We start from the raw sequence: 21,421 nt of genomic DNA on the forward strand, positions 1-21,421 counted from the left end.
GAAGAACAATTATGCATACATACATATGATATACATGAATTATCATACAGCATACTGACCCCAAGGAAAGCGAAGTCACCTCATGCTTTGTGTTTTGTGTCTATTATCCTTGGGTTTATCTCACACTTGGGGGCTAAATCTTTGTGATAACATGCTCCTTTCCCTTCTCATTTCTTATGTGTATCACTACCTTAAAGCAATCACCCCCGATGAGGCATGTGCGATCACTTTAACGTAGGGGGCATACATTCCGTTCATATCTCTTCAGGATACTTGAAAATTTCTTGGCGAACTTAGCTTTGCCTTGAAAATTTTTGGTATTTTTCTTGCATGACTCATAGTGAGGGAACCTTACTACTGATAGTCATGGTTCTCCCTCGTGATCTTCCCTTTTACTTTGTCAATCGAAGTCGTAAGATCCTTAGTCCACTGGGGGCTTGGTGTATCTTGCCTCCTTGACATGGTGAAAGTCTTTCAATGTTGTTTCCTTGTACTTTACCGTAAGTATGGGCGTACACTTATACTCCCGCTAAAGTGGGGGCTAAATGTAGCGTCATAAAATTGCGACACTTGCAATTTCAACTGCATTTGGGTCTTCACGATGGCGGCACAACGTTGAACCTGAATGGAGACCTCGAAACCTATTTACGACATCAAAAACTGCATCTTTCTGCACCTTGGCCTGATCCTCCTTGCACCTTGCTGTCCCGGGAGGTGGGACCATGGCGTCCAGCGCCCTGGTCCCTGGCCCTATTTTGAACCCGGTCTCTTGTTGGGCATCGGGTCTTCAAGTTTGCAATTTGGGAAATAATGTTCCTAGGTTGGCCTAAGGTCGGAAAAATCAGTCTCCTAACCCTAATTGACAAGTATATAAACTACATTTCCCCTCCCATTTGGAAGTTGGGTGTGAGAAACATATGTGTGCAAGAGGCAAAAGCGATAGACAAACATTCAAGCATTCAAGCATTCCTTCAAGCAATTGAGCATTCTAGGTCTCCATTCAAGGCTAGGTGTTGCATTCAACCATTGAAGAGGAGATCACCTACAACATACAACATACAACATCATTACACCTTCGCATGTAAGAATACAAACATTCTTACAACAAGGTATCAATACTTGATTACATTACAAACACTTACATTTACAACATTCTCATTTCTTGGTTAATTCCAAAACTAAGGTTTGACCTGAAGGCAAACCCCTAATCCCTAACCCCCCAATCATCCTCTCTTTTTTGTGTGTAGGTTGCAGGTACATGGCTGTAATTGAAGATCTAGAATCCTTGTGCAGAGACGAACAGATCCCCCTTCGTTTCACGGATTTTTCGGAGGACCGTGTGCACTCCGAGTGCCATCGTCCCATCAACTTTCGCTCAAACTTGCAGGACAGCATCATCTCAACATTTTACTGCTAATTTTAGGTCCGCAGCTTCATCCCGTGTCTCTATCTCCGTCTACAAGCGAATCTTTCCTACTTTTACATACACTCCTAGTTCAATCATTCTATCTACATTCTTTACAAAAGAGGGTATCCTTGCTGTCTCAACCCTTGAAACTCATTTAGAATTCAATCTTGCATTGTGTGGGATTGGCTCTTGTGAGTTTTCAACCCCTCTTTTGAATTTAAAGCCTCTCCTAAGTGAAAACCGTCAATCCTAGTGACCTCCTTTCTCTCTCCTTGGAGTGGGGGAACACCTAGGGTTCGATTTTCCGCTTTACACAAGGATATGGTGTGAATGTTGTGGAAGATATGGACATATAAGTGCCAACTATTTTATAAGATTTGGAATGAACAACCAGAGATCATGGAGAAATGCCGATATGGCATGTTTTCATTGTCACAAAGATGGACATTTAGCTAGAGATTGCAGAGATCAACCGAGAAGAGACACTGAGGAGATAAAAGAAAAATTCAAGATGATTTGGAAAAAGAAAGAAATTATGTCTGATGAAGAAAGCACCTTACCTACCGAGTTAGGTGCACCTATTTCAAATTAGTCAAGAAAAGGTATGAAGGGACTGTATTCTTTAAAAGTTGAATCATAACAGTTCCTATTCTATTATGTACAAAATTCAAAATCTGCATAGTTAAAATGCAATTAGTTAGTTTATATACTATACAGGAAACCTGTCAAGTCAGTGTATACAGGAAACCTATCAAGTTGGTTAATAAAGCAAAGTTGGGTACTCGGTGAAAACAGAAAATGGAGTAAATCAGCAAAAGGTGAACCGACTGCATTTAATATCTTGACCTAATTTGCACGGAGCCCGATAAGGTATTTTTGAGTACTTAAAAATGTTTTCACGGTCATTTTCATTCACCCAAGTTTTTGAGAAGTAGAGCAGAGTGAATCAAAGCGATCAAACTTCATTCAAAGCGAATTTTGAGGTATTTACATCAATCTATTCACACTGTTTAGCCGGTTTCCGATCTAGTCAAATTGCTAGTGTCTATCGAGTGTGAAGAGTCAGTCACTTGTAAACCCTAAAGGATAACTTGTCAAATCTTACCTGAAATCTACCATGGCGCCCAAGATCCAAGACCTTGTAGTTTTCCAAAATGTGGAGAAGCCCTCGCTGAAATATTCCCTAACTCCTAAAGTTGCCTCAGAACCGGATGATAAAACTGCATTTTCACTCATCCCGGATCGAGACTTGTTGGTAGAAGATGTCAGATTCTTTACCAAATGTCATGTTGAGGAACTCGGTCAAGTAGAGATTAGTGACACATATGATGAACTGTGCACTGATGGCAAATTGGATAATAAATTTGACCATATCAGAATCCAGGGATTAACTGAAGCCCTAGTCTATCCTCGTGTGTTCAAACCCCAATGGGTTAAGTTTGTAGTGAGTAGAGTACATGATGATTTCATGTGGCTACAAGAGAAACCGTTCAAGATCATGAAGGAAGTCATTCACCTGATCACCGAATATCCCATCTATGATCATGCTCGTGGACAGAAAATGATATCACAAAAGGAGCTAATCAGTCTAACCGGAGTGGAATCCGATTACCGAGGACTAAAATTGAATAATGTCACTGATGCTGAACTAAAATTTGCAATCAGAGTTATTGGTTACTATTTCTTCCAATCTGCAAGGGAAAATAGTGTACCATGTGCTACAGTGGACCTGGCCTACAAAATAGTAAAGAAGGAAATGAAAGTAGACTTATGTGAAGTGCTACTAAAGAACTTATTTGAGAACCTGAACACAATAAGGAAGCTGAAGAAGAACAACTCGACAAACACACTAAAGTTCGATTCACTACTTGTCTGTATGTTTTTCTATTTTGAGAAGTTCTTTCCCTCAGTCGGTAAAGTAGTATGGGAGCTACACCAACCTATCACCCATCAGATCAATGACTACATCAAGAAGTTAGGAGATAACTTCAATGATATCATGGATGATTACTTTAGCAAATTCCAAGAGAAAATGCAAAACAGGTACAGGATACCACCACAGCTAGTCAAAAAATACAAGGACAATATATGTTTTGAAGTCGACACTGATTATTGCTATGTAAATGATGTTGAACCGAGGATTCAATTGATTATGATATCACACAGCAACAAATTGATGCCTATCTATCATTGCCAAGGCATGCAACTGAACTAAGGTATAGAACCTATGAAGAGGTGAAGGAGAAAGTAAAAATGAGCATTATAGTTCCTAAGGCTACAAGGAAAGCTACAAAGATGATAAAGGCTTTATCTGAGAAATTTAGAGAAGAATCCTCCTCTACACCTATCAAAGGCAATCTTTCCATAACCGAGGAAGAATCAGAAGCACAGGAGGCTGCAATAACATTGAGCACAAAGTTGCCCAAGGGAAAAGTTCTAAAAAGAAAGAAACAGGACATGACAAAGGCCCTACCGACTCCACCAACAAAGAGACCCAACACCAGAGCATCAGTTGCATCACCGAGCAAGAAACAAAAGACTATTGTCATTCCTAAGGTAACTAAGACTTACAAGAAATCTACTCGGAGACTCATTTTGGCAAAAGAGTCGAGTGATACAGAGTCTGATGATGCAAACAAATTCCAGGTTGTGAAAAGAAAAAAGGTAAACATTCACAGTGTTGAAAACTTTTGTGCCAATCTCAAAGAATACGGTGGATTTGTAGGATTCAGATATGTTAAGTATGAGTCTAGGAATAATGATGAGAAATGACAGATTGAAGAAGCTATCATATGTACACTTCTGAATTTTCGGTTAGCATCATTAGAACTGGCAAAGTCACTTCCGAGTGAACTCTACTCACATATTGACAACAAATGGAAATATGCAATGGATTCGAAGAGACAAATAAGAGAAAGAAGTCTAGTCCATCTATTTCCTGACATGTCCATAGCTGAAATCAAGGAGCATTTGTCCACATACAATTCAAAATTTCTTGTGAAACAGAGAGCCTTAAAATTGATGAATGGGCTATATATTGATGTGGAAAATGAGACTAAAGCCAAGTGGCAGGAGATCTTCAAACAAAAGGATGTCGGTGAATAATCTCAAATTGAAATTGTTGATGTCACCGAGCAAGATCCAAATGTCACCGAGCAAGGTCCCGACCCAGTTGACACTATACAAATTGATGAAGATGTAATGGATGAAGCAGCACCGGAGATGGAAATGATTGAAGGCACCACTTATGCAAAACTTGTCTCTAGTGAATCTGTCTTAGAACAAGTTTATCCTTATCCATTGGTGAAGCCACCAATCACAACCAAAGCTCCCAAGGACACCGAGCAAGCTACCGAAGGCAACAAATCTGAATCTGTAGGTGACACAACCTAAGATCAAACGTCTCAAGCACAGACAAGCACTGCAAATATTACAGCTGAGACCCCTAGCACCGAACCACCCAAAGACACTGCAACTGCTACAGGTACAGACCAAAGTGCTGCATCTACCGAGCAACCTACCGAGGGTCAGAAAGCCTCACAAGCACTTGTCTTAGTGCCATAGACCAAAGGAAAAGAGAAGAAGGTGAGAAAGCATGGTTTTAAATTTGACTTATCTAAGCCAATCGTGTTGCCCAATGTAGACATTTCCAAATTAAAAGGGCAAGCACTCACTAAATTCGGTGAACTATGCAAAGCAAAGGCTGAATAGGAGAAGCAACTGGCCATACAGAAAAAGAACAAGGTACTTCAAAAGGTTAGGACACTGCTCACAGAAATGCTACCATCAGCAACAGTGTCAACCGATGCAGCCATCCATATTCAGTTGGATGAACTCCTTAATCAGATTGAAACATCTGGAGTTGATGCCTTTGAGTACCTAAGCAAGCTCAAGGATAAAGAGCTCACAGCAAAAATGATAGAGGAAGTCCAAAAATCAATTGTTGTTGGCAAGGTAAAACTTGTCAAATTCATTGCTGAGTTGTCCCCTCAACTCAATCACATTCTTTATTTATTCCAGAAATTGTGTACATTCTCTTTATTTATTAAAGACATCAAAAATAAAACTAATGCCATTGAGAAAGAGATCACCGATCTCTCATCCAAGTTGACCACTGAGCCTAATTCAATTCAAAAAATTTACAAAAAGCTACAACAGCACATGGCTCAACAATTAGAACTGAGGAATGAAGAGCATAAAATTAGGATGGATATAATGAACCTTCAAACATTATTCCTTCCTCATCTCTCATCAGTACAAGAGTAGCTCAACCGAGCTACAAGCTTATCAACTACACAAGAAGGAAGCACTCTTGATGGCTTGATATCACTCATATCTGATATTCAAGCACAAAACTCTCTTATGGAAAGTCTCAAGGACTCACTCTCAGTCCCCCTCACTGACGCCCAGACCAAGTATAAGACTATTTTTGATCAATTACCGCCTCCGGATGGAAATTAAGTTTTTAATGTTTATCAAAAAGGGGGAGTAATATTATGTTACTACATAGAGGAAAGCCGAGCAAAGGGGGAGTAATTCTACACTTGGAGAGTAGTACAATTTTGATAACAATTTTGAGTATTGTATACAAGGGGAGTATATCAAGCAGAATATACAGAGCATTCAAAGCACACAAGTACAATACAGAACCGAACATGCAACATTCAGAGTTATGTATAGGATAATGATAAGGGGAGTATATCTGCATATATTATTTTATTGACTATTGTACATATTGTCAAGTATAGTCATTTTGTCAAGTATATAGTTTTTGAGTTATGACTTTGTAAGTAGTTTTTGTCAAACATCTCAACTAATGTCAAAAGGGGAGATTGTTACTACTTATCAAATTTCCATTAGTTTCATATCCAAAGTCATACTATATTCTAGCCGGTTAGTATTATCGAATCATGTAGTCGGTACACACAGAGAAGTCGGTATGAATAGTTTAGTTGATTACTAAAGAAAGCAGTCACAGAACGCAGTATTCACCGAGTTGTTTACCGAGTAAAGTTTCATGGCTACCGAGTGGTAAAGTTAACTCACTGAGTTGATATTCACCGAGTGAAACATTTTACCATATACATTGAACCTGGTCATACACATGAAAACGTGTTACAACATCAAGGCACATCTAACCATTTTTGCATTGGGAATTGCATTAGGAGATTGTGTATGATTACAAGGTCAATGTAACCAATGAGATATTTTGTTTTGTTATTCATTCAAAGAATCTTTTTGTAAGATCAAAGCAATGAATCAGATCACCATTGTAAGAGATCTATATATACAGCATGATTCTAGGGTTAGAAATATGATATGAGATGCAATGAGATAACAGTGTGTATGCATAAAGGAAGACTGTTACAGAGACACAGAGAGGTCACCGAGAAGGTTATCAGTGAACAGTCAAAGAACAGAGTAAACAGAAGGGTTTACCAAGTTTCATTATGGGTTACCGAGGTATGCTATAAGCTAGGTAATCTTATTCAGAGCACATAGAATCTACTTTAGCATTTCAGATGTAAAGTTGCAGATATTTGTAATGATTTTATTGTAATTTTTTAAGTTGTAAGAGAAACCTTTAACAGGGTAAAGACTCTAACCAAGTCTATAAATTGTAAATCCTTTAACCAGGTGCTACACTTATATAGTGTTGTAAAAATCCTTTTGTAAGGTAGATCTAACTGATCTTGATACTCCTAACAGGGTAAGCTATCAGAAATAGCTAAATGTAGCTCTAACTGAGCATTCTTTATTATTGCAGTAGTGAGGTTGTGGGTGCCATCCCCACCGCAGTTTTTCTCTCTAACCAAGAGTTTCTGCGTGACCAAAATATGTGTTATGGAGTGAACCATGCATGATTGTTATTTGTTGATTATAGTTTTATTTTATGTTACTCCACTATTCTGTCTATGCATAACAGTAAGGTTATTATCAGAAAAAAGTTTTGGAGTACTGATTCACCCCTCCCCTCTCAGTACATTAGCTTTCTATATTGGGCCTAACATACCCATGCCATAATAATCCAATTTTGTCTGCAGCAAGCGATAACTCTTTGAACTTTTCACAATAAAATCTGAAAATACTAACAACCTAGGTACAATTGATTGTTTCCCATGGCTTGTCAGATGTTCTGTACTCACTATTGAGAGTTGCCTCAGAATTTCTAGACAAGCCACTCTGTTAGGGACTGTAAGTGGTAGTAAGTATGGTCTCCCTTCGAACCCGTATACCCTGACTTGTGTGCAGTCTAAAAAACAATACCAATCTCCCCAATTGTGTTCAATTGAAGGATCTTTAGTGAAATCTTTTGGTCTTAGGAATCTTTGAACCTCTGGTGCAAGGGCATGATGGCACGGGCATCCCAACAGTCTATATAATGGCTTGACAAAGAACTCCTCAAAATGCCAATATTGATTATTCACATACCTCTGGTCCCATGAAGAAACCCATAGTTGGACTAGTTTTCTCATCCTAGCATTGTCATATGTCTTGACACATAACTCTTCTGGCCATAACCCTTCATCTTGGACCACATACAATAACATATGCATAAGTAAGGAATAATTCTTGAAATGAACATTGATGACATCCCCCTTTAACTTTTCTAACCCATGATTCAAAACCTCAACCAAATAAGCAAAAAAATCAAAGAAGCGGGGTCCTTAGACTGCAAATCGGCACAAATGACCATGGCTGCAATATCCATCAAAGGATGGGCTTTTATCCCTAGCACTTGGGCAACACAGTAATAGGTATACTTGAAATATGGATGGAAATATTTGACATCATAGGGAGCTTTGTCATCCTAACCTAGTGGCACTAAGGACCCTGCATTCCTAGGTCTATGTATAGGGAGTCTCCACGTTTTGTAAATGTGCTCTAGGTTAAAATATTCACTTGTTAACTTCTTGAGGTCAATCAATTCTTCAAATCCCCAATCCAACTCAAACACGGTGTCAATAACCTCCTTTGTGATTGCAAGAACTGGCTCACCCATGTAGTTATATATGGTCCTGGTTTTAGGGTCATAATTGTTTGCCAATGCCTTCATGAGCTCCACATTCATGAATGCATTAGCCACAGCTAACCTTCCTAAGTTCAATCAACATAAATTGTTGATAGGTTAAGGGACAACTCTTCTGTTGTACCCATATATGAATAATTCATACCCTCTCAATTCTATCTATATGTCTCCAAGATCCTCAAACCGGTCCTCCAGGCCTTCCTCATCAGCTCTAATCTTCTTGGACCTCAAACTGGATGATGGCCACTGGTCAATCAGGTCCTGGGCCAAAGAATGCCCTTCCCTTTTCCATATTTTAGGTTTTTCTTCTAAAGTGATAGGTTCTTTTCCCTTTCTGGTCTTATTAGTTTTAGATGATGATTCCATTTGAATTTTAAAAAAGAGGTCTGTGTGCAAACAACTTACTTGGAATTACTGAGCTTTATCTGTGAATTTTCCCAATTCCTTCTTTCAGTTCGTCGCCTGTGAATTCCTTAATGTTGTGTCCTTTGATGTTGATCCACTACTTATGGTGTATTTAATCAGTTAGTAATGGCAGTTTGGACAACGGTCACTCAGGCACACGTTCAACTTTAATGGCGATGTGACCTTCCGTGGGATTTTTTTTTATTTTCATGGCAATCAATAATCATTTCAATGAGGATATGTCTTTCAATCATTTGTTTCTTTAGTCCATAGATCTCTTTGTTTCTATCGACAATACTTTTTTTTGAATATTACTTTGATCAAGTATTTTTTCCCTTCATCGAAATACTGTATTCGGTCAGTATGGATGTCTCCTCATTGAAACATATCTGATATCCATTGGGTCTTATGTCGAAGAAACCTTGGGCTTCAGTGTCCTCCTTTATTTTTCCATCGAAATACTTCTTTCATTAATATCACTATGCCCCGTCGATGAATGAGTCTAGTATCTCACCAAAGCTTTTCTTTATTTTCCCTTATCGTTCTTCACCGATAAAGTTACATTGGCAAAACCACGCATATCGAGAACATGCCTTTTAACCTCCTCGAAACCTATATCCTCATCGATATCTTTTATTGATGTAGCTTCCTTTTTTCTGATTGATATTATTCTTTTGATGAAAACGCTCCTTTCAGTGGGTCCTTTTTATGTTGCACCAATATTATTATTTCCTCGAGAACTTTTCCCATCGATGAAGACCCTCTCTGCTTTCTTCAATATCTTTTGTCAATGAAGTTATTATCTTCGGTGAGTCCTTTCTGGAATTCATCGGCATTTCCTTCCTTCGATGGCTCTTATATATCGATGAGACATCATTGGGTCTCATCGATACCTTTTGAATTTGGATCGATATTATTCTTTCGATGAAAATGCTCCTTTTGGTGGGTCCTTTTTATGTTGCACTGATAGTATTATTTCCTTGAGAACTTTTCCCATCGATGAAGACCCTCTCTTCTTTCTTCAATATCTTTTGTTGATTAAGTTATTATCTTTGGTGAGTCCTTTCTGGAATTCATCGACATTTCCTTCCTTCGATGGCTCTTTTAAATCAATGAGATATCGCTGGCTCTCGTCGATACCTTTTGAATTCAGATTGATATTATTCTTTCGATGAAAATGCTCCTTTAGGTGGGTCCTTTTTATGTTGCACTGATAGTATTATTTACTCGTGAACTTTTCCCGTCGATGAAGACCCTCTCTTCTTTCTTCGATATCTTTTCTCGATGAATTTATTATCTTCGGTGAGTCCTTTCTAGAATTCATCGGTGTTTCCTTCCTTCGATGGCTCTTTTATATCAATGAGACATCTCTAGTTCTCATCGATAATAATTATTCTTTTTGATAAAAATTATCATCGTCAGAATTATGATGAATACCAAGCTTTTGACCGACGATGTAATCGGCAGACATATAGCGTTCTCGTCGGTGAAATGTTCTGGAGTCGTCGCACTTCTGACTTAAATGACACAAACATCCGACGAGGATGTTGTACATGCGACTACACTTCATAGTTGGACAGTCGTTGATGTCTCCGAATGGACTGACGACACAAGCGTCGGATAAATAGCATCACCATCGGTGCAAAGTTCCAAATCGTCATTGGCTTTGCGACGAAATCTACTGATTCCGATGACTTCTTTGACCATCGGCAAAGTCCATTGGATTGTCAAATTTTCGACGGGCATGGCATCATTGACCAATCCGACGCTGAGTTTTTGACGGGTTGATTTTGTCAGCACTCCGATGAAAATTCGTCGCAATCCTGACAAACGGTCATCGGAAATCAGCTGCGAATGTACTAGTGCCTACTTGCAGTACATGGCACGGTCGGAGGGAGCTCAGGCACCTCATCAAGATCTTGGTCAACAGGCTCCACCTCCTCCACCAGGTGATGAGGGAGAGGCTGAGAGATAGATATTCTTTTTGTAGCTCTGATATTTTTTTGTAGACATACCCATTTTTTGTAGCCTATACGATTCTTGCTCCGATGGGAGTTTGTATATGTCAATTGACATCATTTTGTACTCTGAGACTTTATACGATATATATATATATATATGAGATCGATTAGACTTCATCGTACTTGCGTTGATTTGTTTATGAGATGCTTTTATATGCTTTATTCTACATGTATGCATTTCTTTCAGTAGGGATGTATGTAATGCAAATGATCATGGATGTCTATTTTTCTTTCTTTTCATATGCCAATAAATGAATGTGAATGAGTAATGAGTAATACAAATTATTTATTTTTCTTCATGAAATAGTATGAATACAAATGAGTAATAATGAAATGTATGAATCTATATAAGATGCTTATGTATGTAGCTAACATCTCAAAACACAAGTACTCGATCAGAGAAATGATGATGCTTCCAACTCTCATGCAAAAGATAAAGAGATCATTGTTACCAACTGAAATCACTCTAAATTCACAAGATGCAAAAGGAAATGCAAAATGAGATGCAATCCTAAACCTAGTCACTAGATTTTGAAAAGCTTAATTTTCATCATTGAGCATTTTACAAACATAGCAGGCAGATTAGAGTTCCTTTCTTTTCATGTGCAATATTAATTATCTTGTCCACAATGACCCTTTTTTCGTTCATATCCTTGTACAGATTACGCATGGACCCAGATTGCACAATAAAGAAATTTCCTCAAAACAGACAAAGAAATGATGGGAACCTCCTTCTAGCATTCAAATAAGAGGAGTCGAGGTATGTGTGATGATTTCACCTTAATGTGAAGGCACTTATCATAGACACCTAGTTGATTAGATGTTTTCAGATCATCAGAATCATTCCTACAAGTAGAAAACAAAGAAAATATTATGCCCCCAATCCTTGCTCCTCTTAGTCAAGATAGACTTCCTCGAGTTACTCAGAGGGATAATAACCAAAATTTAATAAAAGATAGCACACAAAGAAAATTTTCATGCATAGCTCAAATTGTTCAGTAGTTGTTTTCAGTTTTGTTTTGCTTGTGTACATAGTGATAAAACTCTTCAGTAGTTAGGAGACAGGTGACTGACTTGGAGTGGATGACCGAGTATCACTGACGTAAAGATGACTTGGTTGATACTGCTTAGGACATGTAAAGTGCTTTGTCAATTAACCTAAGGCTAGGACAATGATCGATTTCAAGCCATGAGGGTTCCAATGAACCAGGATGTCACAAAAGTGACTAAAATATGTACAAGCGAAAGTAAAGATGCATGAAAGCAGGAATGCCAATGTTGCATTGATAGATGGAGTGCTTGAGTACAAGAGGCGCATGTTTACCAGGTTTTCACCTACTTGGCAAAGATTCATTTTTATTTATTTTTTTACCGAGGTGCCTCTTTACCAGGTTTTCACCAAGGCATTTTCTCTATTTTTCCCTTTTTTTCTCTTTTTTTCTTTTCTTTTTTTTTTTTGGATTTCTTTAGGACTTTTTCTGATTTTTGGGATTTCTTCAGGACTTTTTAGCTGTATAGGTTGTTGGAGCAGAGAATATTTAGGTGAAGAATTTCTTCAGATGCATGGTGTTGATCAGTTCTCGGAGTTGTTCTCCTTCTGATGTTGAGAGTTGATAGGCACTAGAGCCAAAAGCTGCAGTAACGATATAGGGACCCAGCTAGTTGGGTTCAAACTTCCCTTTGTTGTCTCAAAACTATTGATTTTTTAGGATTTTCTCTTAGAACTAGGTCACCAACCTAAAATTATCTTTGTTGTACTTTCTTGTTATATCCTCTGGACATTCTCTTTTGGTACACTCTGAGATGATCAAACACCACTTGTTGACGCTCATCTAGCAATTTGAGCTCTTGCAATCTAGATATTCTATAGTCTTCATCAATAACAAGACCTTGTAAAGAAACTCTTAGAGATGGTATTTCCACCTCAATAGGTAATTCTACTTCGGATCCATACACCAAAGAAAAAGGTGTAGCCCCAGTAGGTGTTCTGATACTTGTTCTATAAGCCCACAAGGCAGGATTGAGCTACAGATGCCAATCCTTTCCAGATTTATTGACTTTCTTGTGTAAGATAGTCAACAGATTCTTGTTAGATGCTTTGTCTTGTCCATTAACTTAAGGGCAATATGCAAATGACCAGTGTTGTTTTATTTTGAATTTTTCATAGATTTCATTTAGATCTTTGTTCTTGAATAGTCCTCCATTGTTAGTTATAATGGATGAAGGTATACCATACCTGCAGATGATATAATTAAGATTAAATAGAGCTACTTGTTTGCCAGTTGCTTGGGTGAGCGGAACTGTTGCTAACTACTTAGTGAAGTACTCAATGGCAGTGATAATAAATTTGTGTTCGTTAGATGATGCAGGATATATTTGGCCAATTAGATCAAATGCCCATTATTGAAAGGGCCAGTGTGTCACAAAGGGTATGAGATCCCTTGCCGAAGCATGGATAAGGTTGCTATGCAGTTGGCACTTTTCACAGGTTTTAGCAAATTTTATAGCTTCTTTCTCCATGTCTGGCCAATAATAGCTAGCCCTTAGAAGTTTTCATGCTAAAGTTAGACCGTTCGAATGGGATCCGCAAACACCTTCATGAACCTTGGATAATGTGTCTTGGGACTCCTCAGTTTCTAGACATCTAAGCAAATTATTATCTAAACCTCACCTGAATAGGTCGTTAGCAATGATGACGTATCGTGACGCATTTCAGATTAGGTTCCTTTTTTCATTTTAGGAAAGATTAGTAGGGACAACTTGGTCACGTAGGTAAGAGTAAATGTGGCTATAATGAGATGAGTCATGTCCAATAATAGAACAGACCATCTAGGACTCGAGAGAATCATAGGCAGGATAATGTAACTCTTCCACCAGGAATTCAAAGTGAAAATTAGATTCCTGTAGTTGTGGTATAGATACCAAAGTGGACATTGCATCCGCTGCTCTATTTGATGATCTAGGGATCTCCTGAAATGATACGAAGATAAAGTATTTCTTGAGATCATCCACCATTCTCTTATAAGGAATCAATTTTTCATCTATTTTCTGATATAGATCATTGATTTGGTTGATAATGAGTTGAGAATCTCCATAGATGTGTAATTCAATAATCTTCCACTCGATGGTTAGCTTGATCTCATTTACCAAAGCTTCATATTCTGCAATGTTGTTTGTGCAAGGGAAGAGAATCTTGTAAGATTTTGGGATTGAATATTTTTGGGGAGTAATAAAAATTATTCCGGCACCAAAACCATGTTGAGTGAAAGACCCATCAAACAACATCTTCCATGATTGTTGAGTAAGGTGCATGATTGATTCATCCAGGAATTCTATATGTAGAGGTTGATTATCTTCAAGTGGAGCATCAACAAGTTGGTCTACAATAACCTATCCTTTGATGGCTTTACATTCCACATATTCAATATCAAATTATGTAAGAACCATGACCCATTTGGCTAGTCTTCCTATAAGCATTGCTTTACTGAGAATATATTTGAGCGGATCAATCTTGGCTACCAGCTTAATAGAGTGTGCTAACATATAGTGCCTTAATTTTTGTGATGCAAAAACCAATGCTAAACATGCTTTCTCTATTATAGTGTAATTCATTTCGTAAGACACCAATGTTCTGGTGATATAATATATAGCTCTCTCTTTTTTATTTTCATCCTATTGTGCCAGAAGTGCCCCAAGTGAAGTATTTGTAGCTGATATGTATAGGATCAATGGCTTACCTTGAATTGGTGGCATTAATATGGGTGGATTAGAAAGATAATCTTTGATTTGTTTTAAATGTTGTTCACAATCTTTATCCCAGTTGTATTGAACTCCTTTCCTTAATACCTTTGTGAATGGTTGAGCTTTGTCTGCTAGCTGAGATATAAAACATCTTATTGACTGAAGATGGCCCTATAAACTTCTCATTTGACTGATATTCTTGGGCGGAGGCATTTCCATTATATCTTGGACCTTTTTAGGGTCAACCTCAATTCCTTTTTTTTTTTTTTAAATAAAATTGGAATATCCACTAAACTTATATATTAATGAAAAAAGAGTTTACATCAGCTTCAGACAGGGCATACCAGTAGGAAAGAACCCGCAAGAAAACCTTTGGTTGTAGCCTTTTAAAACTAACACAAATATACACTACCCTTACAACATATATGCTGACCAACCCCCCACCCTCCTATTTCTACCATTTTTACAAGAGTCCCATAGGACAACTTCAAAAACCAGAGCAACCCCAACAGAAGAATAGATGAACATGGAGATCCACGAAGCAGAAAAATGAGAAGAATTCTCTGTCAGGACCATAGCTAACCAATCAAGCAAAAAAGAAGTCGTGTAGCCTTCAAGCCTGCAAAAAAACCATACCACCAGCTACAAAAAAGAACTTTGTTAGTTATCCAAAAACCAGGAGCTAGAACTCTCTTCCGAAGGTACATGAGATGAGGACGGAGGTGGAATCACCCTCAGAGGGAACGCCATGCAAGAAGGAGCAGAGCACAAAAAAACCAAAGAGATTAATGAATGTAATGCCTGGAAAACAACCCAAGCTTTATCCACAAACTGATCAGGAGCCAAATACAACAAACAATCCATAAAGGCCCGAGTGTTTTCCATGGAATCGCATATCAATCCCATTCATAATTCATGAAGTAAATGACCAGACTTGTCATTAGCCAAAATCTCATGGCGAGGAAGAAAGCCACCTTAATAAAAAGAACCCATATCAAACCAATAACCAGCCAATGCAAGAGAAACCAAATCCCAATTGCACATTGATGGAAAAACAAACATGGATACCAAGAGGCAGACCAAATCCATATCAAGTAAAACATCAAAACAAATAGTAACAAAGTGAGAGAGAAGCTCAACATAAGAAACTTGAGGACAAACATGTAACCACCGACATCCCAAAAGCCTACAAAATTCAAAATCCACCGCAGGAGTAAATAGATTGAAAACCTTACCAAGTATAACAGAATTGTCCTCATTTGCATTTTCTTCCCCCAATGATCGGGCTTCTAAAACCACTCTGTAAACTCCAATTGGCAGAGAAGAAGACATTTGCTGTATGAAGGGCTCCAAAAAAACCAGAAAAAACATAAACTGCTTTGATAATGACAAAAAGTAATGTATTTGAAAGAGAAACTATCCTAAATTTCCCATAAAGATACTACAAAAAACCCATTTCAAGCATGCTTGAATAAATCAATCCGCACAAAGTAATAGCCTACCACTAAAACCCATAAGTGGCTCTCCCTCAAGTAAGGAAGCCAACTATAAAAATGATTAACCCATAAGTCAATCCTGTCAAGACCGGACAAACACAAGGCAGCCAGCAATATGGTACTTACATCAAAGAATAATACCTCAGGAACGTACTAACTTCTTAAGAGGTTATAAGCATGCGAAATCTTAATGAAGGACTGAAGATAAGGACTGCATAGATCACACATGCCACAACCTATAAATCTTATAAATGCCTTTATTACTGACAAAGACGCAAAGTTATATCAATATCAAAAAACATAATCTTAAGGAAATCTCTCCTCGACCTGTGATATAGAAACATTTGAAGCTTTAAATTAACATGCATGCTTCAATAGTCTACAAAAAAATCCCTTTAACCCATAACACCCAGGATATGCACCCCATCCTTCTGCTCAAACCAAAATTTAGAACACACCATATGTAAATAATGACGTAAGCCAACTAATTACACATGTGATGCAAATATAATCTGAACCGAGTGGAGGATGACATGTATACCTCAAGCAGTAAAAGAAACAGATGATGTGACATAAATTTCATGGCCACATAGTTAAACCATTGAGCATAGAGGGAAACCACATCAGATAAAAAATAGCTCTTAAGATGAAATGCCAACTGTAAATTACCTAACCATACCTCATGAAATACACACATTAACATCTAGCCTAGATGCAGAGTTGTAAGAATACACCATATGCAAATAGAAACATAGAAACCTCCTATCAGCACATGAAGTACAAATACAATCTAATCAGAGGAGAGGATAATATGTATACCTCAATAGGAAATGGAGATAATATCTCAAGATAAGTAGCTTAATCTTTGGGATGGGACATATACCCGAGGAGGACGTCTTGAGGAATGTCACATACTGCTATACTCTTATGGTGGGCACCAAAGTCAATAGCCAAATTAGCCAGAAAATCTACCAGTTTATTTAACTCTCGAAAACAATGAGATAATACAAAAGTATCAAAGAAGGATAATTTCTCCAAAATATGATCAATTATGTACTTCAAGTGCCAATAATTACTCTTGCAGTTCAAAACACTTTGAATGACTACCATTGAATCCCCCTGGATCGAAAGGTGCTTGATCCCTAAGGAAATAGCCAAATCAATCCCAAGTGATAAAGCTTGACATTCAGCAAAATTGTTTGATTGAGACCCAAGGGCATGACAATCAGTTGCTATTAGGACTGCATTATGGTCAAAAATGGCCATACCAACCCCAGCCAGACCCGGATTTCCCCTAGAAGCACCATCAAAGTGAAGCTTGAAATGACCCAGAGGAGGAGGAGCCCATCTAGCCGCAATTCTCTTATTCCTATTACCCAAACCCCTTACAACAGACCCATGAGAAGGGATGCTAGACAGAGATTTCCATGTCCTTGTAATCATGCCATCCCAATGAGAAAAAGATGTCTGATTTTCTAAATTCTTATCAATATATGACAAGGCCACCTCCGAAATAGAAGCCTCTATCTTGACTAAGATATCAGAAAGCGAATCGGATGACTTTTTAAAGATCCTATTGTTTCTTTCTAACCATATGTTATAAATAATAATTGATGGAGATATGAGCCAAAGGCAGGCATAAAAGGAAGAGGAGAACAAAATAGGCCATGCTCTAAAGTGGGAGAGAAGGTCATTGCCAATAACAAAAGACAAACCTAGTTTTTCAAATAGCTATTGCCAACAACCTAAAGAAAATCACAGTGAAGGAATAGATGAGAGGACAATTCTAATTTTTGATTGCACAAAACACAAGGGAAAACAATAGATAAACCCATCCTATCCAATCTCATCCCAATAAGAACCCTGTCTTGAATAGCAAGCCAAGCAAATGCTCTAGCCTTTGGGAGGCATGCTGGATGCCAGAATAATTTGTAAGGCCAAGAAGAAAAATCCTTAGCCAGCATAAGAGAATTATATCCATCTTTCACTGAGTATTTGCCAGATGTGTTCTTGGTCCAAATCAACTCATCTTCCTTCTCAGACAAGATGATAATTCTATCTTTGAGAATAGAACAAAAATATGCTTTCAGGCTAGGGCTAATAGGGAGAAAATCAATCGATTTCCATTTAGCCATCATCATATGTCCATTATGTACTACGTTAAAATAATAAAATAAAAAGACCCCCCATTTATCCAGAAGAACTGATTTCAAAGGTGACCAATCCCTAATAGAATCCAAAGGACAATGACCATTCCGAGCATCATCCCAAAATCTAATTTTACTACCATTATGCACAACCCAAGAAAGATGTGGCAGCAAGACACTTCTACATTTCCCCATGAAATTCCAAATAGCCGACCCCTGAGGTAGAGTCGAGGCCCAAAAAATAGACTCCCTAGTTCCATTATAAAGATACTTGGCGAACATGATCCTATCCCAAAGGGAATCTGGTTTATCATACAATTTCCACACTAGCTTGGCCCTCAAGGCCATATTTTGATTTTCCAAACTACTAATTCCAGACCCCCCCAAGCTCTTTAGGAAGACAAACCTTATCCCCAGCTAACAAGGGGATCCTATATTTCCCATCCTTATTATTATTCCAAAGAAAAGATCTCAGAATATCCTTTAAACTGACAATAACAGCCTTTATAGCTTTTAGAATTGACATTAAATAAATTGGCACCGCATTCAACACAGACTTAATCAACACAATTTTCCCAGCCATGGTGAGCCATTTGTGGTTCCATGACAAGATTTTCTTTCACACCCCTGCAACTACTTTATCCCAGAAACTTACCTTATCCTTTTTAACAAAAAAGGGGATTCCTAGGTAGCTGCAAGGGAAATCCCCAAGTTGGAAACCCCAAAACTTTTGAAGCTTATCCTAGATCAGGGAGTGAGTGTTTAAGAAGAATATCTTAGATTTTTCCTTGTTGACCTTCTGACCCAAAAATGCTACATAAGTCCTAACCACTTGATCTATAGATCTAGCCTCCTTCAAGGTTGCACAACCAAACAATAGGGTGTCATCAGCAAAAGGGCAATGGGAAATCCTCTGACAAAAAGTTCTGAATTTTGATACCCTTCCATAAACCGTTCTCACGAGCTGAGTGGATTGCCCAACTCAGAGCTTCATCTAATAATATAAATAAACAAGGAGATAGTGGATCCCCTTTCCTTAAACCCCTTGAAGAGTGAAAGAAACCACAAGGGGACCCATTGACAAGAACCAAGAATCTTGTCGAGGAGATACAAGACATGATCCATTTTATCCAAGCCAAGGAGAAACCCAACCTTGACAGGACAACTTTTAATGCATTCCATTCAACCCTGTCATAGGCTTTCATCATATCTAACTTAAGGATCATTGCAGGGTATTTCTGGGCTGAAATCGAATGTAAGACCTCGTGAGCAACTATAGCCCCTTCAGAAGTTTCTCTTTGTGGAAAAAACCCTCCTTTCTCAAGGGAAATTATTCTTGGTAAAAGTTTGGCCAACCTCATATCAATTACTTTGGCAAATATCTTATAAATGGTGTTACATAAAGCTATAGGACAAAAATCTACAAAGGTTTTAGGGTCCTCCTTCTTAGGTAAGATAACAATTAAGGTAGTGTTCATTTCTTTAAGGATAGACCTATTTCTCCTAGCTTCCTCTAGAGCCAAAAGGATATCCGGACCCACAAAATCCCAACATTTCTAGAAAAATAATGGAGTGAAACCATCAGGCCCGGGTGCCTTATCTGGGTTCATAGCAAAAATAGCCCCCTTAACCTCATCTATTGAGAAAGGAGACATTAACATTCTATTATCATCGGGAGAGACAAGAGAGGGAATGTGAGAAGAGCTATTGTTAGAGTCATTTGTTAGGTCCCAGAGACAACTGAGAGGGGGGGGGGGTGAATCAGTTGTCAAATAAATTTAAACCAAAGACAACTTAACCAACATATTGCTTAATACCGATGAACCAGTCTGTTATACCCGTGGACAGTTTTATCAGATAATTGCAATAATGGTAAGGATAAATGCATGAAACAAAAAGACAAAGTCATCCACAACACATAACACCAATATTTGTACTTGGAAACCCTGTAAGGGGAAAAACCACGGTGGGAAACCTTACCCACAATCAGATGATACTACTAGAGATAGTAAGAGTATACAAATGGGGTCTGCACATGCAGAAAGGCCAAGCGCCTAGAGCTCACTACTCAAACACAAAATGGGAGTCACACTGACTACAATTGGATGGTTAAATCCAATAAGGATGTACTGCTCAAAATAGCATCTTCATATGCTGGATTCAGTACCGGTGTAGTTATGATATGCTTTCACAAAAACCTAGCTTCACCTTCAAATGATGTCTGCATGTATAGCTCTTCTTATTCTTGCATATACCTTCTTACAATTCTTTTTTGCATTCCACATCCGATCTTACAAATAAGACCTTACATTTATACCATAACCTAAGACCAATTTTAGTAGGTCGGCTCTACAAGATATTACAATAAAATAATTTTACAAACAATACAATATCTGATGCAATAACCGATTCAACATGTCAGCTTGATGCATTTACAACAATAATAAATCATCTCCATAGCGTGTCATGCTGATCTGAAAAAGATAAACCTGTCGGTGCATAACCTGGACCTATTTGTCGGTAACAGCAAATATGCAAATACGCAAATACGAATATACCAATAAACAATTCTCCAAGAAAAGATGTCCAAACAATGTCTTCGACATTACCAAGTGTTTTCCATGCCATTCCAAGTGTCGGTGGTCGTTATATCCTGTCAGTGTACCATATATCGGTGATTGTGCATAAATCACTTGCTGGTGAATGTTGTTGAATCTCCAAAGTACTAGAGTTTTAGTAGGTGTTGACATCAATGACAAAACCATACCAAAATACCAACAATCTCCCCCTTTGGCATTGATGGCAACACAAGATAGAAAAACCATCAAAGTGCCAAAACAAAAATGCCAAATACCAAAGTACCAACAATTATCAAAGTATAAGTAAACTCTCCCAAAATAACAATATCTCCCCCTGAGAGTAACATGTGTTTCCTTGTGTTTTTCTATTTTTCCATACCAATCTCTCCCCCTTTGACATCAAATTTCAAAGTTACAACAAAACCAAGTTCATATACAATCTACCAACCAATTCAGTATACCAACTACTCCCCCTTTGAAGTAGCTTCCTCATCAAAGTCGGAGTAAAAAGATTTCTCTGTTAATTCTATCGGTTGATGACAAACATCAACTCTCTAAGTATCTACCGATGGGGGTATGACCCCAAGTTGTTCT

The 21,421-nt window shown here is 38.0% G+C and overlaps 1 protein-coding gene across 1 annotated transcript; it reads right to left on the reverse strand.

The window, feature by feature from the left end:
- Positions 1-16,959: 16,959 nt before the first annotated feature.
- LOC131875686 (uncharacterized) lies at positions 16,960-17,544 on the reverse strand. Its single transcript, XM_059220293.1, has one exon. The coding sequence runs from the start codon at positions 17,542-17,544 to the stop codon at positions 16,960-16,962; it is 585 nt and encodes a 194-aa protein (XP_059076276.1).
- Between the last annotated feature and the right edge of the window lie 3,877 nt (positions 17,545-21,421).

The sequence above is a fragment of the Cryptomeria japonica genome, chromosome 5 (assembly GCF_030272615.1).
Source record: "Cryptomeria japonica chromosome 5, Sugi_1.0, whole genome shotgun sequence".
NCBI classification, from domain to species: domain Eukaryota; kingdom Viridiplantae; phylum Streptophyta; class Pinopsida; order Cupressales; family Cupressaceae; genus Cryptomeria; species Cryptomeria japonica.

What these genes read in the sequence shown, in the direction of transcription:
- LOC131875686 (XM_059220293.1), bottom strand. Translation starts at nt 17,544, where the DNA reads ATGATTACAAGGACATGGAAATCTCTGTCTAGCATCCCTTCTCATGGG.